This window comes from Carassius gibelio, chromosome B1 (assembly GCF_023724105.1).
Source record: "Carassius gibelio isolate Cgi1373 ecotype wild population from Czech Republic chromosome B1, carGib1.2-hapl.c, whole genome shotgun sequence".
Taxonomy (NCBI): domain Eukaryota; kingdom Metazoa; phylum Chordata; class Actinopteri; order Cypriniformes; family Cyprinidae; genus Carassius; species Carassius gibelio.
In genome coordinates this window covers 18,534,669-18,559,898 of record NC_068396.1, presented here as the reverse complement: position 1 = coordinate 18,559,898, position 25,230 = coordinate 18,534,669, and the positions used below count along the sequence as shown (strand labels likewise).

The 25,230-nt window shown below is 39.6% G+C and overlaps 1 protein-coding gene across 4 annotated transcripts in view; it reads left to right on the top strand.

Annotated features, from left to right (window-relative positions):
• Positions 1–25,230, top strand: part of gpm6ba (glycoprotein M6Ba) — a 77,078-nt gene that overhangs the window by 13,510 nt on the left and 38,338 nt on the right. For 2 of the 4 annotated variants that reach the window (XM_052547111.1, XM_052547113.1), the window contains exon 1: positions 24,762–25,078. The exons of the other annotated variants lie outside the window; for them this stretch is intronic. In XM_052547111.1, coding sequence (XP_052403071.1) covers positions 25,015–25,078 — 64 coding nt within the window. In that variant the 5' untranslated portion in view covers positions 24,762–25,014. Of the gene's footprint in view, positions 1–24,761; positions 25,079–25,230 lie in introns of those variants that run through there. 4 annotated transcript variants of the gene reach the window in all.

Genomic DNA, 25,230 nt, shown 5'->3' with positions numbered 1-25,230 from the left:
CACACGCATAAGGGGCCATTCACATATCGCGTCTTTTACGCACTCAAGTTTGTTATTTCAAATGTAGGAGCGCGGTATGCGCGCTGATAATGGAAGCGACGCAGTCGGAACAGCTGATAGCTCTATGTGGATTTTTACATTAATTTAGTAGCAGTGCTACTGCAAGCAGTTTTTAGTGCTGCAAATCCATTTATCCATTGCTGAAATTTCCGCATCCTCATGGAGAGAGCAGGTCATGGTTGCTTAGCAACGTCAGACTCCTCAGGAGCGCAAGTGCCGGAAGGCTTTGGGGGGGAGGGAATCAGAAAGCAGCGTGCCTAGCGTTTTCCACGCGTTTTTAGACGCGATATGTGAACGGCCCCTTACAGTACGAAAACTCCTGCTTAATACAATGAGAGACGATGGCGGAGACAGCAAAACATTCCAAAGTGTGGTTATACTTCACTAGAGTTGATGCAGACAACGCTAGTTGTCATAAGTGCAACAAAATATTTGCATGTAAGGATGGAAACACAAGCAATCTGTCAAAGCATCTTTCAAAAGTGCATTATGTGCAGACAGAGAAATGCAAAGTTTTCGACTGCCTTACACAACACAAAGTAACACAACACAAAGTACCGATAAGAATACCGTTAAAGTACCAGATCGTTAAGCAGTGTCTGTAAGAGTAGTAATACCGTTAAAACCTAAACGATACCCATCCCTACTCACAAGGGTAACATTCAAAACACAAGACAGGAAAAGACGTTCAGAACTGACAAACAATGACTGAAAGGATTAGGGCTTTTAAACACAGGACAAATGGGGAATAACTAGACACACCGGAATCAAATTAACACAATCAACGGGAGACAGAAACTGGGACGTGATTTGCAGTCGCACATTTTGTAATGTCATAGCATTTTATTTAAAAAATGGATCAGTTCCTTGTGCAAAGTAGGCCTGCGCCCGGCTAAAACATTTTTTAGGCATGTAGCTGCAAGTTTATATTAAGTTGATTAATATAATAACCTACTAAACAATCGTTTAATAGGCATTTACGCATATTATAGCCTATTCCGTGCTTAAGTGCACACATGAAGCTTGCCGCAAGGCACCAGCAAAAGTATTTTCACCATTGCATATATAACCAAAATGTGCTTTTTACTGTTTTGTCTTGCTTTTCAAATAATAAATCAATTACAAAACAACAATGTAGCCGCACTGGGTTGTACATAATAATGAACTCAAATGATATATAGGGAATTTGAATAATTAATCAGGAATATGATTAATATATATCTCATATGACAGTTAAACTAAATTTTATTGATTATGAAAAATAGCTCAATTGCATTCATCATTAACTCATTACAGGGCACTGTAATTTACTCATTAATATGTCAATATTCCATTCTTCATATCAATTATTGTGATATCTCTTACTGTAAATTACTGCAAATCAAACATTGGTTTGTCCAGCAAACAGCCGTAAGATTAACTTATCAATTTTCAACAAAGTTATCACTTCTTATAATTCAAGGAAAAATATTCTCTGGCCATGAAATCATTATCCTATCATTATGATAAATTTAGTTTCTAAATTTAAAGCTTGTAGCTAAAGATCACACTTCATTGACTCGTAATGTGAGCGGTTCGGAGGCAATCATGAATATATTGGTTTTTAATAATTGAACTAATAATACATCAAACTACAAATCACACAGAGTAAATACGCGTACGATTATACAGACAGTAAACTTTGTACAAGACATAACGGAATCCAAATAAGGGAGAGAAAGAGAGAGAGAGAGAGAGGGAGAAAGAGACAGAGATCACAGAATGAGCTCAGGTATAAAAATCACAGACAGTAACCCTTAGAAGCCAACACGAATCAAATCATAGACCAACTTTAAAGCAGCATTTAAATCTCCATAGAAAACGATACTTGCAAGTGTCCAGTGTGTGTGTGGCGTGAGACCGGCAACGCGCGTGTGAGCTGCGCTGGAGCTTGGCGTGAGCATGGAGCAGCGTGGTCCTTTGTGGCAAGGGGTGTTCATTCATCTTCCGGGCTGCTGCGAGATCGCGCGGTATTTGAAAGGTTTAACAAGGCAGTGTTTCAGAATTCGTCTTCCTCGTGTGGAGAGGCAAATAAACTTAGTAAAGAAAAGAAAAGAAAACAACTAAAACTAAAGCTTCCAAAAGAGCTATGAGAATGGCTTTCCTCTCAGCCTCTCAGCCTCCCGGCTGAGAGGGACGGCGATGTTAGAGCGGCCCGAGGCCGCTCAGAGGGACGAGCGGAAGCAACCAGGGTTGAAGCAGGAGGGAAGGGAGTAAGAGAACGAAGAGCGGGCGGACCTTGTTCGGTCAGCTCTTATGGCTTGAAATGGTTCACGCCTCTGTTCGCGTGAACAACCAATGAACGTCCGCGATCTGAAGCGGTAAAGAGTTCCTTTGTCTATGTGGAAACACCCACCCTAATAACTTAGGCTTGTCAGATCTCAGCAGTGATATTCTAGCAAGTTCGTAATTCAAGATTAATAAATTTTTACACACCTTTTATACTGGTGGATAGTTGGGTCACAACATGACAATTCCAAAAACACCAAACAGTACATATATAACTGATAGAAACACGAAGTTACATTCAAATGCAGAATTACACACATTTAAAGATTAACACACGCTAATAAATTGCAGATAGTCCCAATTTATATGGGAAACATCTAAATGCACCAAAAAAACAATACTTAATACATTGAGACCACATTGAAAAAGTAATAGTTTAGGATACATTGAGAAAAGATGCCAGTGACTTGGCTTCTTCCTGTCCTGTTTCCCAGTGGGGTCATAAAGTTTTATGAGCTGCAAAGGAGTGGGGTTACAACCCATGGTTCTATTTGAGAACATTAAAATGAGGAGAAACATTTCCAATCTATAAAATAGTAAAATTATAATCCTCGCATAACAAGGATTAACCATTTTATGCAACACAAACCTATTCCAGATACATATTATTAAGGACTTTATTATTAAGAAAAGTTGGTGTGTGTGTGTTCAGGAATGTGGGGGGTTTCGTGTCTCCTTTGAGGCTCGCACGGGTATCGTAAATAATTTAAGTCCAGCCAGGCTGGCGCCAGGCCAGGCATTTAGTGTAAAAAGGTTTCATGTTATATGCCTGAATTTAACCGATGAATCGATGACCTGCATACGCGTTACACCTCCCCCTTTTCGTCATAGATGAAGTCCCTGTGTGGACATCATCGGACAGCAATCATCAGGATGGGCAGATGACAGGTGAATCGTGATGGTCATGTAGCAGGCGGATCATGATGGCAGGTGGTTCAAGATGGCAGGTGGTTCCTGGAGCTGAGGATTCAGCCTGATGAGGTTCGGTGTTGTCTTTGACTTGGCACCCCCTGTCCGGGGATTCCATCGGAGACCTCCAGCCACGGATGTCGTGAGTTTGGCTGTAGAAGTTTGCGTCTTGTTGAGTCTCCTGTATAGAATGAAGGTCACGCCAAGGGTCAGGGCGGGACCAATGACAGTGGAGATGCACCGTGCAGTGTCAGCAGCAGTCCAGGCTCGGACCGCAGATGACGGGTTCAGAACGGGCTGTCGAGACCGTGCTTGGAGGGCTGTGTCGACGGGAGTAATGTCAATGTGTTGGGTGGTACCTTTCAGTGCTTGGTCAAGCAGGTTGACACGGGTGGTAGTGTCATGCTGGTCATAGGTCAGTGTAGCTGAGCGCACAGGAGTGTTGACAAGCCATCTGTCACCCACAATCTCTGCTTGCGTTTCTGTGACTTGTGTACGAGGCTTGGCTTCGGCAGGGCAGCGCGTATCGCTGACCCAAGGTTGCAACTCGCAGATTCCTTCAGCATTGTGTCTGAGGAAGGGTTTGCTAAGGCAGAGATAATGAATGTCTTTGGTCAAAGTACACATGTGCATGTTTGGGGCTAGGTACAGCTGTGTGTCACTGTCGTGGTAGGCCACCACATCTGGAATGTTTGTCTTGGTGTGAGTGTTGCTTTTCCACATCCTGACACTGACAATGTCTTTATGTCTGTAGTCTTGGCTTGACTCGCTGATGGGTTGGTTCAGGAGCACATTCACTTCTCTCTGTTTTGGGTTGACGTGCAGTAGGATGGCACTATCCAGAGAGTTTGCCAGGTGTATTTGTAGCAGGTCAGCTGGCATGGTGATGGCGTAAGCCAGCACAGTTAACACAAGGCTTAAGGGTATCATGTATTGTGGTGTTTTACTCGTGGTTAGGCTGTCATTGGAGGAGCTAACCTCCCACACCATGGCTGTTGTTAACGCTGTAAACAGCTGAGTCTGGGTAAAGTCCTTCTAGAAGACAGTAAACAGTGGTTTCAAGGAGTTTACGGTCTGGTTCGCTGCATTGACACTGGACATAACGATGTTAAACATTCTGGCGGCAGCAGCGGCTCTGAGCAAAGCTCCCGGGAACTGTTTGGAGTGGTCGTGGTGTCCACTTAACTCCATTTGTGTAACAGTCACTTTCTCATATTGGCTGAACATGTGTTTGACATCGGTCTCAGTGTGAGTGAGGGAGTCCTCTCTCCATCGGATCCCTGTACAGCAGTATTCGGTTACAGTGCTGGGGTAGTGTGCCCTGTCATCGGTGGTCAGGAGTCTCAGCGGTTCTCTCGGTGGCAGCTGTCCTCTCTTTGGCTGACAGCACGGCACGGCAAACCACAGCAGCATCCTGGTACAGATAATAGGGAGAGAGAGAGAGAAAGGGAAGAAAGAAACAAGCTTGCTTCAGTGTTTTGTCAGTGGCTCTGGTGCTGCGTGGTGCAGCACATGCTGCGTCATGGAAATATATTGGCATTATCCCCCTTTTGCTCCGTGGCATTACAAGCCCTGGCATTGTGATGTCAGACGGTGCACAACCCACAATATTGTTCTGTGCACGCAGCATGTTTTGTGTATCATGCAGTGGTCTGGGGCGCTGGTTGTCAGTGACTGTAGACTGGTTGCCAGGGTGGATGGAGGGGTCTGAGAGGGGGTAAAGCAAAGTCATTATGGAGGTTTCAGAAGCCCGCATGTCCGCTATGTTGGTCTGTGTAGACAACGGAGCCAGCGTAAGCGATTCTGAGGCAGTTTAGCTACTAAAGTTCTTATGCTGTGTGTAATCACTTCAACCTTGAATGTGGGTGGGTGGGTTGGGAGTGACCACAGAATGTTGTTTAGTGTGCCAGTTTTGGCAAGGGTGTCAGTTTGATCTTTTAAGTCCTTGTCTCGACTTGGTAGCTTCGAGTGTCCTTTTACCTTCTTCCACTACACTGTCACATTGTTTGTTTTTGTGATGTTATCACATTGCTGGAACAGGTGTTGGTGTTTGACATGCTTGTTGGTTGCAGTTTTGAAACCATTCTGTTTACAGCATGGAATATGGCACACAACACTGAGTCTAGCATAGTTAGAGTCTGTACAGGCTTTGTTCAAACAGATGATGAATTCAGCTGGTGAGTTGGCATAGTCAAACAGACACCTGTTGAAGGTGAACTGACGGTTGCCAAGTGTTGATGTCAGTTAGGTATTGAGAGGTATAGCAGCTTCATCAGTCTCACTGACGTTCTGGTGGGAGACTGTGTATACTGCGAGGTGTTGGTCATCTGTCAGATCCATTCTGCACACCTGGTCTTTGCTCACAGACATGACAGATTTGATGGCGACAAATTTGAAGGGTGCAGTGAACAATGTGTTGTTTGTACTCCCTTCGGGTATCAGTGCAGGTGAGATGGGCTCAATGACAGGTAGTACTAGTTCAAAGTCATTACAGTAATGGCCCACTAGACATCCCAGCCGGTAGGCCTTGGGAATGTTGATGTTTGTTGCCGTGCAGTTGTTGCACAGGATGTAGACTATACAAGATGACATTTCAGTGAGGGGTGTGCCTTCAAGTGTGAGTCCGAGTTCCACACATTCAGGTGAGGATTGGAAGAAACCCAGATTGTGGTTTAAGGTTTGACCACATTGCAGGTTGAGCCGAACAGCGACCCCTTTGGTGTAAGCTGGTACCACCGTACCCTGTTTGTTGACTAAGGTACAGAGGCTTGAACTTGAGCTTGTTGTTAGGGTGTTGTACTTATGGCTGGCTACTGGGGTTCCCGTGACCTCTGTGACCTGACCGTCTGGCTCCGTGGGAGTTCCCGTGACCTCTGTGACCTGGCAGTCTGGCTCCGTGGGAGTTCCCGTGACCTCTGTGACCTGGCAGTCTGGCTCTGGCAAACTGTGTGGCTGGAGGGAAAGAGGTTCTCGCACTTTGAGCAAAGTCTTTTAGCTGTTTGAAGTTCAGAAAAGGTTCAAAGTGGTCTAGCAGGTCTTCGCCGATGAGAAATGTATGAGTGTTCATTGGTGAGGCATACATAGGATGTACTAGACTCATCAGACCGATTGTCAGGTGAATGGAAACAACCTGTTCAAACCGGATGTCATTCTGTCTGTACGCCTGTACATCCAGTTTACAAGTTTGAGGGGTAAGAGTTCGATCTTGTCTCTTAGCTTCAAATTGGAGTCTTTTGAAAAGGTGAGATGAGATCACCGTCAGGTTTAATCCTGTGTCGATCAGGTCTTCCAATGCTGACTCCTTTTCAGCCCACCCCCTTTTTGACAAGGCTGCCCAGGAATGTTGGCATCAGGGCAGGTGTGACAATCGATGGGTGGTGAGCACCAGTCTTGTGTAGCTCGCTGTGAAGGCAGGTAGTCAAAACAGCATTTTCTGGTACCTTGTGTTTGGGGTACCTGGTGTGAGGACCTGTGCTGTCTTGTTCAGGGTGTGCAGCTTTCAGCTGTGGAGCTTGGGTGATGCTGTCACCTTGTGCTGTGACAGTTAGCTCTGTGGTCTGTGGATGACGGGCAGTGTTCTGGGTGCTTGGCTCATCTTCCTTGTCTTTCTTGCGAGTTTTCATGTAAAGAAGCTCTTTCAGCACCCTCAGGATCTCTGCTGTCTCAGACGTGGCTGCACTGTGTTTTTCTGACATGGGCTCAGGATTGAGCTTACCAGTGTCATGTCGAGAGTGGTTCCACTGCCGGCTATCGGGGCTTTGTGTCCTGGACGGTGGGGATCAGCTCTTTTTGGTTGGCCGGTCCCAGAATCGCTCGCTCTGGTGCATTGGACGAGCACCACCACGATTGTGTTTCCCTCTGCTCGCTTGGAACGGTATTGACTCTCTGTAAAAATGTCTGTGACTGTGGTGTTGTAGGGCGCCATCTAGGGTTAACTCCAAGCAGTGCTCAGAGACAGAGACTTTGGGGTTTTTCACAGTCTTTTCACAAATAGTCTTTTGCTTGGTGCAAGTTTTGTGGGCTAAGTTCCGTAACTCTTGTGTAGTCATGTTACGCGGACACGCTGGGACTCTGAGATGAAAACTCCAACTGGCATGTAGGTTTCGAAGGAACGGAGTTTTTAAGTTGACATCCTGTTCCATACCTGGTTCGTTGCATGCTCCGAAGTAGGCTTTTTGTAGCTGACTATAGAAAGTCTGTGGGTTTTCAAGTCGGCCCTGTTTGAGGTCCATAGCAATAAGGAGCCCATGGTCTAAGTCTGGATCAGAGAATTCAAGAATCAAAGTTTGTAGCAGTTGCGGGTAGTACGCTTTCAATCAATCAATCAATCACCTTTATTTATATAGTGCTTTAAACAAAATACATTGCGCCAAAGCACTGAACAACATTCATTTGGAAAACAGTGTCTCAATAATGCAAAATGATAGTTAAAGGCAGTTCATCATTGAATTCATTGATGTCATCTCTGTTCAGTTGAAATAGTGTCTGTTTTAATTTGCAATCAAGTCAACGATATCGCTGTAGATGAAGTGACCCCAACTAAGCAAGCCAGAGGCGACAGCGGCAAGGAACTGAAACTCCATCGGTGACAGAATGGAGAAAAAAACCTTGGGAGAAACCAGGCTCAGTTGGGGGCCAGTTCTCCTCTGACCAGACGAAACCAGTAGTTCAATTCCAGGCTGCAGCAAAGTCAGATTGTGCAGAAGAATCATCTGTTTCCTGTGGTCTTGTCCTGGTGCTCCTCTGAGACAAGGTCTTTACAGGGGATCTGTATCTGGGGCTCTAGTTGTCCTGGTCTCCGCTGTCTTTCAGGGCAGTAGAGGTCCTTTCTAGGTGCTGATCCACCATCTGGTCTGGATACGTACTGGATCCGGGTGACTGCAGTGACCCTCTGATTTGGACACAGACTGGATCTGGTGGCCACGGTGACCTCGGAACAAGAGAGAAACAGACAAATATTAGCGTAGATGCCATTCTTCTAATGATGTAGAAAGTACGGTGTTATGTGAAGTGTTCCGGTTACAGTTTACCTAATTAATGCAGCCTAAAAATCCTTTAACGGATTTGGATATTAAAAGCATATTAGTATGTTATGTGTATGCCAGGTTAAAGAGATGGGTCTTTAATCTAGATTTAAACTGCAAGAGTGTGTCTGCCTCCCGAACAATGTTAGGTAGGTTATTCCAGAGTTTAGGCGCCAAATAGGAAAAGGATCTGCCGCCCGCAGTTGATTTTGATATTCTAGGTATTATCAAATTGCCTGAGTTTTGAGAACGTAGCGGACGTAGAGGAGTATAATGTAAAAGGAGCTCATTCAAATACTGAGGTGCTAAACCATTCAGGGCTTTATAAGTAATAAGCAATATTTTAAAATCTATACGATGTTTGATAGGGAGCCAGTGCAGTGTGGACAGGACCGGGCTAATATGGTCATACTTCCTGGTTCTAGTAAGAACTCTTGCTGCTGCATTTTGGACTAGCTGTAGTTTGTTTACCAAGCGTGCAGAACAACCACCCAATAAAGCATTACAGTAGTCTAACCTTGAAGTCATAAATCCATGGATTAACATTTCTGCATTTGACATTGAGAGCATAGGCCGTAATTTAGATATATTTTTGAGATGGAAAAATGCAGTTTTACAAATGCTAGAAACGTGGCTTTCTAAGGAAAGATTGCGATCAAGTAGCACACCTAGGTTCCTAACTGATGACGAAGAATTGACAGAGCAACCATCAAGTCTTAGACAGTGTTCTAGGTTATTACAAGTAGAGTTTTTAGGCCCTATGATTAACACCTCTGTTTTTTCTGAATTTAGCAGTAAGAAATTACTCGTCATCCAATTTTTTATATCGACTATGCATTCCATTAGTTTTTCAAATTGGTGTGTTTCACCGGGCTGCGAGGAAATATAGAGCTGCGTATCATCAGCATAACAGTGAAAGCTAACACCATGTTTCCTGATGATATCTCCCAAGGGTAACATATAAAGCGTGAAGAGTAGCGGCCCTAGAACTGAGCCTTGAGGTACTCCATACTGCACTTGTGATCAATATGATACATCTTCATTCACTGCTACGAACTGATGGCGGTCATATAAGTACGATTTAAACCATGCTAATGCACTTCCACTGATGCCAACAAAGTGTTCAAGTCTATGCAAAAGAATGTTGTGGTCAATTGTGTCAAACGCAGCACTAAGATCCAATAAAACTAATAGAGAGATACACCCACGATCAGATGATAAGAGCAGATCATTTGTAACTCTAAGGAGAGCAGTTTCAGTACTATGATACGGTCTAAATCCTGACTGGAAATCCTCACATATACCATTTTTCTCTAAGAAGGAATATAATTGTGAGGATACCACCTTTTCTAGTATCTTGGACAGAAAAGGGAGATTCGAGATTGGTCTATAATTAACTAGTTCTCTGGGGTCAAGTTGTGGCTTTTTTATGAGAGGCTTAATAACAGCCAGTTTGAAGGTTTTGGGGACATATCCTAATGACAATGAGGAATTAATAATAGTCAGAAGAGGACCTATGACTTCTGGAAGCACCTCTTTTAAGAGCTTAGATGGTATAGGGTCTAACATACATGTTGTAAGTTTAGATGCTCATTATACCATGGTGTCAAACTGTTTTCCTTAACCTTTCTTAAGCGTAAAGGAGCAACTGTATTTAAAGTGCTAGAAAAGAGAGAGTCCATAGTTTCTGTTACATCATCAAGTTGTTCTGAGGTTTTGGATATGCTAAGGAATTCGGATACATCAGGAAGATAACTTAAAAAGCAGTCTTTTGTGGTAGAAGTGATGGTTCTTCGATACTTGTAACAAGAAGTAGAATTTACAATTTTGGCTATATGAAGTTTACACAGAACTAAATAATGATCTGAGATATCATCACTTGGCTGAATAATTTCAACACTATCAACATCAATTCCATGTGACAGTATTAAATCTAGAGTATGATTTCGACAATGAGTAGGTCCTGAAACGTGTTGTCTAACACCAATAGAGTTCAGAATGTCTATAAATGCTGATCCCAATACATCTTTTTCATTATCGACATGGATATTAAAATCACCAACTATTAAGACTTTATCTGCAGCCAGAACTAACTCGGATGTAAAATCACCAAACTCTTTAATAAAGTCTGTATGTAAAGTCTCACTAATAAAGTCTCTTTAATAAAGTCTGCTTTGACAGTCTCTGGTTGACGATCCAGAAAACAATGCAAATCACGGCTGGACGTGATTTTCAACAGGTACAATGTGTTCACATCTGTCACGTTGGTGACAGTTTGCAAGTGAAAGCCAATGTCTTGTAAATAAGCATGAACGCCATGTCCTCCTGCAGGATCTGGCTTGAACGTAGGGATGCTTCTGGCTAGCTTGTCAAGTTCTCTGTGAGCCGTGCAGGGTTTTGTGGCATGCGTTCTCTGGAAGGGTTCTCTTCCCTCTGTTGTTGACAGGTGTTCTTGTAAGCTGGCTGGTGATTTCTTGAGTCGTGAGCTTACACCCCCTTTTTCAGCTCTGGGTTCTTGGCTGAAAGGGTTGGAGTTGCGGGCCTGGAAAAACTTTGTGGTGTGCGTTTCTCCAATCCAGGAAACCTGAGAAACCTGCTCACTGGAAACCTGAGATGGCTCTCCAATCACCAAGGGAGTTCTACAATCAAATACACAAAGGATGAATAAAGGAAACCTAGGGCCCTATCTTGCACCCAGCGCAATTGACTTTGTACACCGACGCATGTGTCATTCCTATTTTGCACCCGCGCAAAGCGCGCTTTTCCCTCCACAGAAGCACGTCGCTAAACTAGTGAATGAACTTGCGCTCCCTGGGCGGTTCAGCGCAAAAAAGGAGGCGTGTTCCGGCGCAAACAATCCCTGGTGCTATTTTGCTGTTCCATTAAACAATTGCGCCACTGACCAGAAAAAACCTAGTCTAAAGTCAGTGGCGCGTTGCGCGTTGTTCATTATGCTATTTTAAGGGCGCAAGCTTGACCATAATGTATAGCGTGCACAACGCGCATACACTTTGCTCATGTAATCTACACAGATGCAACAGTTATTTTTGCAAATCATAAATTGTTACACTAAAAAAATATTAACACATGAGATGACGGAAATCATTGTGAAATCTTGCTTACAAATTATTCAGGCTAATTGTAGTAATTAAGGATCAGACCTGTTTGCCCGATAGTGGCAAGACATATATGTATATAAGGACATCTGACAAATTTGTTTGTCCGTCAAGAACCAGGAAAAAAAAAATCGATGAAACAATTGTGGCTATCTCCTCCCACGCCTGTTTAACCGACGCTATTTTGGGTGGGTTTCTCCCATCCCCATACAACACAACTTCTCTGTCTTTCACTGCTCTTACAAGAACATCAGTCTCCTCGGCTGTGAACCGCTCCTGGCGTGCGCCTGGTAAATACGCCATAATAATAGCAATCCATAATGGAACTTGCGCACCTGCTTTTAAAGGGAATGTTGGATGACGCTCCGATTGGTTTATTTCACGTTACGCCCAAACCACACCTATGAATAATGAAGCTACTTCAGACCAACCCATTTTAGATTTGCGCCGGGCGCAAGAGCCATTTATCCCGCCGGGAAAATAGCAACAGCGCCGAGACCCGCCCACAAAGTTACTTGCGCTTCGCGCTTGGACACTTGCGTTTCAGATCGTTAAAATAGGGCCCTTAAAGTTAATTAAGGTTTGGTTTGTTTAACATCAATTGAGTAAATATATATGTAGAAATTAGAGGTAACAGCTTTACCTAATAATGATAAAACAAAGAAAAGGAATTATGATAATAATGGTAATCATCAAAATAACCTAAACCAAAAGAGAGAAGAAAAATAATAAAAATCAAAATAAAAGATAGGAATGAAACACGAGAGAAGAAGTAGCTGGTTTCCACCACAAGGGGGGGGGGGGGGGGAAGTACTGCCTCTCTGTGCTTAACCTGGTGAGCAGAAAACTTAATTCAAATTAAAAATTCAAAACTGGTTTAAATCAAAATTTAAAATAAGCATGTAAGAATTAAAAGGAAAATCTGAATAATATCATATAATAACCAATGATAGCTGTAAGATATCATTAATAATTATGAAATTAATTAAACAGGGTGAAATTAATCAAAAAGGGTAAAAGTGGACATGCAATTCAAAACAGAATGGAAAAGGGAGATCAGAGAGCTGCAAGCTGTTAACTGACTGCCACTAGATGGCTTATCTTCTAAGTGGGTCAATCAGTGGTTGACCTGAACATCTAGATTTTAACTATTAAACAATTACTTTTTAATTCAAATCATGTTTGAACCAAATTCAAAGTAAATGTAAAGGGAAAATTCTTGTGTTTCCCTGTAATGATATTCGCACGAGCAAAGCTGTAAATGCAAATAATTGTTCAGAATTTAGACAGCTAATTCAATACATCACAGGGGATTAGAAATTAGCTATCAGAGCGCATTATCTGAAACGGCCACGGGATGGCGGACTTGCACTCATGCAAGCTGGAATCAGAAGGCAGGGCGTAACTTGAAACTTCTAAACCACGAGTTCCCTCTGGTGTTTAGATAGCGGAATTACGGCCAGTTTCACTATGATCTAATCTCTGTGCACTTGTCAGAGCTGATTCTCCAACATTGCTGTCTATGTGCTATCTATATATATATGTGTGTGTGTGTGTGTGTCAATCATTTACATAAAAGTTTTAGAGCATTTACATTTATCAAGTAGAATTTTTCAAGTTTGTTGGAACATATACATTTAAATAAATACAATTTTAGAAATAAAAAACAATTAAACTGAAAAATATAAAAAAATAAATATATAAAAAATAAATAACAGTAGTGCTGCAAACACACTAGCAACCAGCAACATTTGTGTTTGGTATAAATGACACAGAACATCTAAAGTGCATTCTAATTTCAAACTTACATCACAGTCTGTTCATTATTAAAATAAAGTACAGTCAACCAAACATTTAAAAGGTTACACTGGTCAGTTTAAATACACCGTATACCGGTCCTATAGAGTTCGCGTCTTGCGACTTATCTCACAAGTACATAATTTCATAGTGCACCTGCAGAAATTATTAAAAACCATATACACAGATTGATTGCTCACAAAACGACGTTTGAAATGCCCGCATTCTCCACCAATAATGTAGCTGCACTGGGTTGTACATAATAATGAACTCAAATGATATATAGGGAATTTGAATAATTAATCAGGAATATGATTATCTCATATTACAGTTAAACTAAATTTTATTGATTATGAAATATAGCTGAATTGCAATCATCAATAACTCATTACAGGGCACTGTAATTTACTCATTAATATGTCAATATTCCATTCTTCATATCAATTATTGTGATATCTCTTACTGTAAATTACTGCAAATCAAACTGTGGTTTGTCCAGCAAATGGCCGTAAGATTAACTTATCAATTTTCAATAAAGTTATCACTTCTTATAATTTAAGGAAAAATATTCTCTGGCCATGAAAACATTACCCTATCATTATGATAAATTTAGTTTCTAAATTTAAAGCTTGTAGCTAAAGATCACACTTCATTGACTCGTAATGTGAGCGGTTCGGAGGCAATCATGAATATATTGGTTTTTAATAATTGAACTAATAATACATCAAACTACAAATCACACAGAGTAAATACGCTTAAGACAATACAGACAGTAAACTTTGTACAAGACATAACGGAATCCAAATAAGGGAGAGAAAGAGAGAGAGAGAAAGAGAGAGAGATCAGGTATGAAAGTCACAGACAGTAACCCTTAGAAGCCAACACGAATCAAATCATAGACCAACTTTAAAGCAGCATTTAAATCTCCATAGAAAACGATACTTGCAAGTGTCCAGTGTGTGTGGCGTGAGACCGGCGACACGCGTGTGAGCTGCGCTGGAGCTTGGCGTGAGCATGGAGCAGCGTGGTCCTTTGTGGCAAGGGGTGTTCGTTCATCTTCCGGGCTGCTGTGGGATCGCGCGGTATTTGAAAGTTTTAACAAGGCAGTGTTTCAGAATTCGTCTTCCTCGTGTGGAGAGGCGAATAAACTTAGTAAAGAAAAGAAAAGAAAACAACGAAAACGAAAGCTTCCGAAGGAGCCATGAGAATGGCTGTCCTCTCAGCCTCTCAGCCTCCCGGCTGAGAGGGACGGCGATGTTAGAGCGGCCCGAGGCCGCTCGGAGGGACGAGCGGAAGCAACCAGGGTCTAAGCAGGAGGGAAGGGAGTAAGAGAACGAAGAGCGGGCGGACCTTGTTCGGTCAGCTCTTATGGCTTGAGATGGTTCACGCCTCTGTCCGCGTGAACAACCAATGAACGTCCGCGATCTGAAGCGGGAAAAAGTTCCTTTGTCTCTGTGGAAACACCCACCCTAATAACTTAGGTTTGTCAGATCTCAGCAGTGATATTCTAGCAAGTTCGTAATTCAAGATTAATACATTTTTACACACCTTTTATACAGGTGGATAGTTGGGTCACAACATGACAATTCCAAAAACACCAAACAGTACATATATAACTGATAGAAACACTAAGTTACATTCAAATACAGAATTACACACATTTACACACAAAGATTAACACACGCTAATAAATTGCAGATAGTCTCAATTTATATGGGAAACATCTAAATGCACCAAAAAAACAATACTTAATACATTGAGACCACACTGAAAAAGTAATAGTTTAGGATACATTGAGAAAAGATGCCAGTGACTTGGCTTCTTCCTGTCCTGTTTCCCAGTGGGGTCATAAAGTTTTATGACCTGCAAAGGAGTGGGGTTACAACCCATGGTTCTATTTGAGAACATTAAAATGAGGAGGAACCTTTCCAATTTATAAGATAGTAAAATTATAATCCTCGCATAACAAGGATTAACCATTTTATGCAACACAAAGCTATTCCAGATACATATTATTAAGGACTTTATTATTAAGAAAAGTTGGTGTGTGTGTTCGGGAATGTGGGGGGTTTCATGTCTCCTTTGAGGCTCGCACGGGTATCGTAAATAATTTAAGTCCAGCCAGGCTGGCACCAGGCCAGGCATTTAGTGTAAAAAGGTTTCATGTTATATGCCTGAATTTAACCGATGAATCGCTGACCTACATATGTGTTACAACAATTTAAAAATATTTAATATTAACTTAACACTGAACATTTTTTTTTTTTTACATTTTAGAAGAAATTATACCAACAAAGCACAATTTAACTTAAAATTGATCAGTAAAATAAGTAATTTTTTTAGCCATTTTTGAGACCCCCTTCTTAAATCAGGTAAATTTTTTACTGTACAAATAAATGCAGCCTTGCTGAGCAGAAGAAAATTGTTTTAAAACATTAGAAAATATTTTAGATCCCAATTTGAACACTATGTGTGAATGTTATAATAAATGTATTAATGAAGTTTTGTTATTATTAATATCATCATTGCTATCTTAATATTTTATTTTACAGAACAACAGTACAATTTCAATACTAACATTTCTGAATATGAATGTTGATGAGTTATCTATACCATTATGAGTTACAATACCATTTTAAAATGTAGCTGCAATCTAAAAAAGTTAAAACTACTGAAGATGTTATGAGAAATAAATAAGATTAAACCAGATACTGTATATGGAATACTGTATGTACAAACCTGATTCCAAAAAAGTTGGGGCACTGTGCAAATTGTAAATAAAAACAGAATGCAATGATGTGGAAGTTTCACATTTCAATATTTTATTCAGAATACAACATACAGTAGATGACATATCAAATGTTTGAACTGAGAAAATGTATAATTTTAAGGGAAAAATAAGTTGATTTTAAATTTCATGGCATCAATACATCACAAAAAAGTTGGGACATTTTTACCAGTTTGTAGCATCCCCTCTTCTTTTTATAACAGTCTGCAAATGTCTGGGGACTGAGGAGACAAGATGCTCAAGTTTAGGAATAGGGATGTTGTCCCATTCTTGTCGAATACAGGCTTCTGGTAGCTCAACTGTCTTAGGTCTTCTTTGTCACATCTTCCTCTTTATGATGAGCCAAATATTTTCTATAGGTCAAAGATCTGGACTGCAGGCTGGCCATTTCTGTACTCATATCCTTCTTCTACACAGCCATGATGTAATTGATGCAGTATTGTGGTCTGGCATTGTCATGTTGGAAAATGCAAGTCTCCCCGAAAGAGGCGACGTCTGGTTGGGAGCACATGTTGTTCTAGAACTTGGATATACCTATCAGCATTGATGGTGCCTTTCCAGATGTGTAAGCTGCCCATGCCACACACACTCATGCAACCCCATACCATCAGAGATGCAGGATTCTGAACTGAGCACTGATAACAACTTGTGTTGTCCTTGTCCTCTTTAGTACGGATGACATGGCGCCTCAGTTTTCCAAAACGAACTTCAAATTTTGATTCATCTGACCACAGAACAGTTTTCCACTTTGCCACAGTCCATTTTAAATGAGCCTTGGCCCAGAGAAAACACCTGCGCTTCTGGATCATGTTTAGATATGGCTTCTTTTTTGACTTATAGAGTTTTAGCCGGCAACGGCGAATTGCATGTTGAATTGCACAATGTTTTCTGGAAGTATTCCTTAGTCCATGTTGTGATTTCCATTACATTATCATTCCTGTATGTGATGCAGTGCCGTCTAAGGGCCCGAAGATCACGGGCATCCAGTATGATTTTCCAGCCTTGACCCTTACGCACAGAGATTGTTCCAGATTCTCTGAATCTTTAGATGATATTAAGCACTGCAGATGATGATTACTTCAAACACTTTGCAAATTTTCACTGAGAAACCTCTTTCTGATATTGTTCCACAATTTTTTGCCGCAGCATTGGGGGAATGGGTGATCCTCTGCCCATCTTGACTTCTGAGGGACACTGCCACTCTTAGAGGCTCTTTTTATACCCAACCATGTTGCCAATTGACCTAATAAGTTGCAAATTAAGTGGAAATTGGTCCTCCAGCTGTTCCTTATATGTACATTTAACTTTTCTGGCCTCTTATACTTTTTTGGAATGTGTAGCTCTCATGAAATCCAAAATGAGCCAAAATTTGGCATGACATTTCAAATTTTTTCACTTTCAACATTTGATATGTTATCTATATTCTATTGTGTATAAAATATAAGTTCATGAGATTTAAATTTAAATTATTCCATTCCTTTTTTGCTCACAAGTTTGTACAGTGTCCAAACTTTTTTGGAATCAGGTTTGTATATACCAGAGTGTTGGTTCATAGCAGTTTTGAATGATTAAAACCTCTCGCACGTTCCTACTTTTGTCTTTCAGCAGTGCTAACATGTTGCTATAGAGACACTGTCATGAGTTACGTTGGTATTAAACAGCAGTAGCCTATTCTGTGCCACATGACTAAATTATTTATTTAAATCGGCCAAGTGGATTGCATAAAGATCTTGGGTTAGTCAGGGGCAGTTAGCGGTACAAATTACAGGAGCACATGAGCTTTTGTCTTTCTTTTGTTGTTCTGTTTAAATGTATATTGATTCTTTGATGATGATTTTATAGTAAATAGAGTATGTTGGTTAAGCCAGTGTTGCTACTGTACGTCGGGCTGCTCAAACACATACTGTAGAGCAATGTTTTGGAGAAAACCTACCTATGGATTACTTAAAGTTGTTCTGTATAATAAACTACGAGACAGTATTTTAACAAATGAAACACTTCACCCTTAACTTGCATCTCTCTCTTCCTAAACTTTTACATCTAAGGCATCACTCTGGTCTCACTGAAGTGGAACAGGACTTGGCTCTGTCTGTTAACTTTAAATCCTTTTTCTTTTTTTTTTACAGGACTTCAAAAGGAAACCTTTCAGTGTGCTATAACCATTTCCACATTAACTCTTTAGTCAGGGAACATAAAAAAAAACAGTAATGGGCTCATTACTGGAGAGATGTGTCCAACTGGTTGTTCTGTCTCAAATCATCTAGACTAGACCAACCACATGTCTGGATTTCCAAATAGATTTCCATTTTATATATATATATATATATATATATATATATATATATATATATATATATATATATATATATATATATATAGTACTCAGTACTCAGTACACACTCAGCACTGCACATTGTAAATAACTCATTATAATCTGTAAATAGCACATATGCACATCCACAGTTTAGTCTAGGGACATTTTTCCTTTTTCTGTAAATTTTTATTGCTATTGTTATTTATAATTTCCTTTCTTTTCTATTATTTTATGTATGTCTGCACTTTGTTTGTATTTTCTGTAGCAGAAGCTCCTAACACTAATAAAAATTGCTTGTGCGTGTGAACACACTTGGCAATAATATAGGTCTTTCTGATTCGGAATACTAGTATTCACACTTTGAAAATCCAAAATTTTTGGTGGATCTCTTTTTTGGATCTCTTCTGAGTTTGAAAAAAAATATGCAGACTGAGACATTCCAGATTGAGTTCATTCCATATGTTCATATGTTCATTATGTATGTTGTGCTATTTAGGCCACATGACATTGTATTTCTTTTACCTCTCTCATCAGAGAGCTGGTTAGTAGGCCTTTTAAAGTTGCGATTGTCGAACAGCGCCACATATCATATGGAAGTGAATTTTGTCTTAAAGGGGTCATATGATGTTGCTAAAAATATTTGTGTATTTGGTATAATGAAATGTGTTATGTGGTTTAAGGTTCAAAAAACACATTATTCTCCTCTATGCCCTGCCTTTTCTAAAACACGTAGATTTGTACAAAGCTGATCGGTCTAAAAATCGAGGTGTGCTCTGATTGGCCAGCTATTCGGTGCGTTGGGTTTGCAGAATGCCCCAAGCGTGTAATGGAAATGTTACACCCCTTACCATATTGTGATGTTGTGTCCTGGTCAGAACACTGGTGCAAGAAGACAAAAATATTAAAACCCATTATAAACTAGAAATTTGTTGCATACAGTGGGGACATAATTATGGATTATAATGACTTATACTGTCTTTTTACACACTGCATTGCATTGCACCACATAAACATAAAACTATCTCTCCATTTGTGATCGGAGAAACGACAAACTTCAAGCGCTACTCCTAACTGCTCAAAACTCACGTTTAAATCATCAGTGGCAAATCCTTTAAAAATGACAACATACCCACAGGCTGTGAGTCAAAACAGCCGTCATTGTAGTATCCTATTCCAGCATCAGGAAACAGTCCTCTATAAAATGCGTTGCACACATCTGAATATGAATAGTGTTGTAAATACAACTTAACCACTGATTTCTAGTCGTGTCCTCTTTTGGAAGGCAAAACAAAGTATTTTTGCTTTCGCAATGAAACACACAGCATTTCCACAAAATGGCAGCAACAATAAAGTTACACCACCTTTCTTTGAGTGAACATTTTGGGGTGCGTTATGCAAATCTTTCCACATCGTGACATAGACATGTGGGGGCATGTTTAAATTAAGCATTTGAGGAGGGTGTGGATGAGTCCTAACTTTTATAAATAATATCTCTTTGGGTTTGACACTTTAGTCTTTGCAATTTTAGGGGATATTATTTATTCAGGAACAGCTTGTAACACTCCAAAGAGAAAGGAAAACTTGAAATCGCATCATATGACCCCTGTAAAGGGTTAGTTCACACAATAATCAGAATTATGTTATTAATAATTCACCCTCATGTCATTCCAAACCAGTAAGACCTCCGTTTATCTTCAGAACACAGTTTAAGATATTTTTTATTTAGTCAGAGTGCTCCCTCCATTGAAACTGTGTGCACAGTATACTGTCCATGAAAGGTAATAAAAACATCATCTAAGTAGTCCATGTGACATCACAGAGGGTCAATTAGAATTTTTTGAAGCATCAAAAATACATTTTGGTCCAAAAATAGCAAAAACTACGACTTTATTCAGCATTGTCTTCTCATCCGTGCCTGTTGTGAGAGAGTTCAAAACATAGCAGTTTGTGATATCCGGTTCATGAACGAATTATTCGATGTTACCGGATCTTTTTGAACCAGCTCACCAAATCGTTTAAAACGTTTCGCGTCTCCATTAAGCATTAATCCGCAAATTACTTAAGCTGTTAACTTTTTTTAATGTGGCTGACACTCCCTCTGAGTTAAAACAAACCATTATCCCGGACTAATTAATTTACTCAAACAGTACACTCACTGACTGAACTGCTGTGAAGAGAGAACTGAAGATGAACATTGAGCCAAGCCAGATAACGAACAAAAGACTGACTCGTTCAGAACAGGGATGAACATCCATTATTTATATTAGTGGTCTGGCAAAATGAAATAACCAGATGCACTAACATGTTTCATGTGGGTAAGTGTTTTGCTAACCCACATGAAACACTGAGTTGTCTGGAAACAGCATTAAAGTGTAATGGTAAGGAGGGTGAGGAAGCAATTGCAAGTAAATGATAGTTTTAATGAGGAGTTGCACAAGAGAACAGTGGTAATCAGCAGGAACAACTAGATGGAGAGAGATGATGTCACAGGTGTCCAGGAAGTAGTGGTGAGATGAGGCAGCAGTAGAGCGTGATGCAGGAACCGAGATGAGCAATCTGGTTGTTAAGTGGAGAGGATGGGGTTTCCAGAGGTGTGAGAATCCAACGAGGCGATAAACAGGAACGAGGAACCAGGCATACAACAGGGAACATCAAACAATGATCTGACAAACACAAGATGAAAGACAGGGCAATAAATAGGGACCGGATGATGAGTGACAGCTGTGGCTGATGAACATTTAACGGAGACACACACATGAAACGATCAGTGCTGACGAGTATGAGGTGTGGTTTCTGACTGATCGAAGGCTTATCAGGAGAAAGAGAAGGAGCAGTCGACCCTTCCGTCGCCGTCAAAACTCCACCCACATAGTGATTAACAGGGACGACGGTTTTACAATCCGGGACATAAGATGAATGTGAAGCTAGAGATTATGTTTTTTGGGTTCTTAATTGGAGTTATTAATGAAATTAGCATCTTGAACTTTCTTCTCTTGCATACTGTACTTCTGATACTTGAAATGCAGACCATCTGGAGGGTGCACTGGAGTTATGCCATTGTTCCAGTGAAAATATGCTTTGAATGTGAATAGGCCATTGGTTTTTTTAATAAGTTAAAATTGTAAAAATTTTCCATAGTTTGTCCCGTACACAGTGGGCTGCTTATTTGACAAAGCTTGAAAGACATCTCCACCAATTGTAATAAAATTTTATTATGGGTAAGAAGTACATATATAAAAGGAAATATTGCTTTGTTCAACAGGAATACATAACATTTCTTTACTCAGACCATGTGCTAAAACAAACAAATAAAAAAACCCAAAACAAATCAGATTAAGAATTTAATGTGTACGATGTAATTTAATGTTATCTTTTGGTTTCTTTTTTGTCTGTACTATTTCTTTTAAATTTTACTAATCTTTAATTTATTATTATTTATTTATTTATTTATTAATTTTTCTACTTTTTCCTTTGTGGTAATTTAAACACTGCATGAACATCGATATTTCCCAAAAATTTTTTTCTGATGTACAATCACATTATTTCTTGTCTTTTACCCACAGCTGGTTCTGCTGTTATGAATAATTAACATCGTCTAAAACTCAAATCAGTCATAAACCATGTTTATTGAAGGCTTTCAGTGGTTGACAGTTTGTTGGCATTATGAATATCTGCAACACAAATTGCAGCCAACGTTCATCCATTATTTCTCTATTGTCAGCTAAATGGCTCTTACTCTGAGCTTCTGTAGAGACCTCAAATGTAGCTATTGTCCCTGTTAATAAATAGCGAACAGAATAATTAAACTACACAGCCATGAGGGATTATGTTGTTATTTTGAGGGAGAGTGGGCTGTTGTAGCCTACTCTGAGGGTGTATAGAGAACAATTCAACTTTCATAGACAAATAGATAAAACATACTTTTCTTTTTGACCAAGAGCCTGCATTTTACATTGACCTGAAAAAGAGAGAGTATCTCTCTAAAAAAATTCAAGGCTTAAAAAGCTCCAAGGCTTTGCAGTAAAAACTTGGCAGGACTACAATTCCTATAAAAAAAGTTTTCACCCCCTGGAAAAGTGTGTATGTGTGTGTGTGTGTTTGTGTTTCACACACTAAAACATAACTGATTTAGTCTGGCTTTTTCGACAATGAACAAATTTGTTCTTTCATGAAAGTGTAAACAAATTTCTACAAAATTTAACAAGGTTTGCAAATTTGACACCTTGGCCAGTATCTTATGATTTTGTGCTTATTAAAAAAGGTTGGGGACCAGTTAGGCCAAAGTGTGTTGTGGTGGTTACACCTATTAAATAAAGAATAATAACCCAGTTCTCTGATAATAGCTTGATAACTTTGCGAGTTTTTACTAAGTGTTGTATATGTTTTTTTTTGTTGTTGTTTTTTTTGATGATGAGAAGATAAACTGTGCAAGACACAATTTCTCATCTACCAGACAAACACTTAATCTGTGGCGGTGACCTACTAATTTAGAGATTATTGTCCTATATTCCTATATAGTCTTGCCCCCTCCCCTGTCAAATAGTCTTAAATGAGACTTGAGAAATAAAAAAGAAAATATGCACCTCTGAGATTTCATTTGGTGCCTATCTGAAAATTGTCTTTGGAACTAATTAATGTTAGGCCATATATCTTTCAAGTGTAAATACACAAAAGTCCTCCTCCTGATTTGTTCTTATAACACCTCAGTCCATTACAATATATACTGTAATTTTAGTGAGAAGTGAAGATAAAGATCTTCTAATCTCTTCTTTTCCACCAAGGTTGTTTCAGTTCAAGCACCCTTCCAGGAAGTAAAAGATATAGGCTCAAATTTGTTGACACAAACTGTATATTTCATCCTAAATTGCTTGTAAAATGTGATACTTTAAAGGAGGTAAGAACTATAAATTACAACCAGATGTTTGAGGTTGTTTACAGCACAACCACTACCACTTACATTCCTTTACCTGCTGTGTTTTTGATGCCTGAGGAAGGAAGGTGTTTTAATGAGATCTCTTTACGCCTTTCTCAGTACACTTTTGTATTTTTATGCACTGCTGCAAGTGTTACTTTAAATATGTATTTGTACATCATATAACCCATATCAAGTAGTTTTGTTGGTATAAATCAGCAATATTAAATAATATTTTTGACTTAAATAGAACCACTTAATTAGATGTTGCCATTTTTTGTGTGACAAAAGCCTATTGTTTTTACACATTAGTGTATAATAAAAAATAATTTTGATAAACTGAAGATTAAAGTTTTACCAAACACAAAATGGTGTAAAGTCTTAGGTGATACATACAACACTATCGAGAAAATGTATGGGTCATTTCCTTGTATAATACAATTAGGTCTACTTACATAAGTGTTTTATCAGTAAAGCAAACTAAATGCATTATACCAACAAAACTAAATGTTTTGGGTTAAAGGTAGCAATATCTGTAGGGTAACAAATGCAGGTCCATCACTCTTTACCGTGTACTATAGGGTGACCATGCATCCTATTTTTCCTGGGTTCTGGTTTTGTTGTCATATTTGCTGTAGGTATTAACTGAAAAGTAGTTTGGCCAAGAGCATGCAGGCATTTGTGAGAAACAATAAGAGATAAACAAATTAATGCTAAAATCCAGACATTTAGAAATTACACTAAGTTTACTTTACAGCTATGCTATTAATCACATCCATGTTATTAGTATAAGTCTTGTACAAGTATACTGTGCACATTCATTGTGATTAAATGAATGAAGATTAAAGTTTTACCAAACACAAAATGGTGTAAAGTCTTAGGTGATACATACAACACTATCGAGAAAATGTATGGGTCATTTCCTTGTATAATACAATTAGGTCTACTTACATAAGTGTTTTATCAGTAAAGCAAACTAAATGCTTAATATCGAGAAAATATAGGGTGCCATCTATTTCAGGATCAGGATTTAATGCGACAAAGTATCTGCTTTTTAACAAGGGGACTGTTGAAATAAGACCTCATATATACCCTCTGGGTTTTTAAGGTCCTTAAATGGTAATGATAGAGATGGTATTTAGTGTGACAGTTGTACTTTACCAGTATGTAAGTCTTTTGTTTAGCTGAATGCAGCAGAAGGTCATGTGCTTGAGAATTAATACTGTTTAAGAGGATTCCAGACAGATGGTATTTCTCTGTTTGACCATTGTTTTATTATTATTAAAAAAACGGGGGCACCCACCATTTAAGTGTTGATGTTTAGAATAAAATAAAAGGTGAAGTATCTTTGTGTCTTTAAGTTTTCATTTAGCACACATCACTTTTAATTCATATCTCTGTAACCCCAATCCTAATAAGTACAATATATTCTTTCTGTCCTCCCATCAATTCGGGTTGGGAGGGGGACGGAGAGAGAGAGCATGTGTGACTGTTTACAGCTGGGGCTATCTGTTTATGTCAACCTGACTGGCAGTGGAGTGGCTGTTTTTCCTCGCCTCTCACGGATTCTCTCGCCTCCGCGTATCTGCTTGTAGTCTTCTTTTACGCGAGATACTCGGCTGAGCTCGTATCGTTTATGAATCAATTATCTGCCAGAAATCCGTTCTGACAAAACAAATTTGAAGTGGGCTGTAAAATATACTCCTATATATTGGAGAAAGAGAGACCAGGCAAAAGGGAAGTGTATCCAACCTACTCTTTTCCAAATGGATGGGATGAAACCAGAAGCGACGGCTGAGGAGAATCAGGATGAAAGGGAAGAAAGCAAAGGTTTGTAATTGTGTATCCGTTTTGTTTTGTGTTTCGACTCGGATTTATTCTGCTCGTGCTAGATGTATATAGAGCGGCTTAACCTATTTACGAAGGCTTCGCTTTTGCGCGCCGTTCATAGCGAACCAATCGAATATTTTATTGATCGAGGG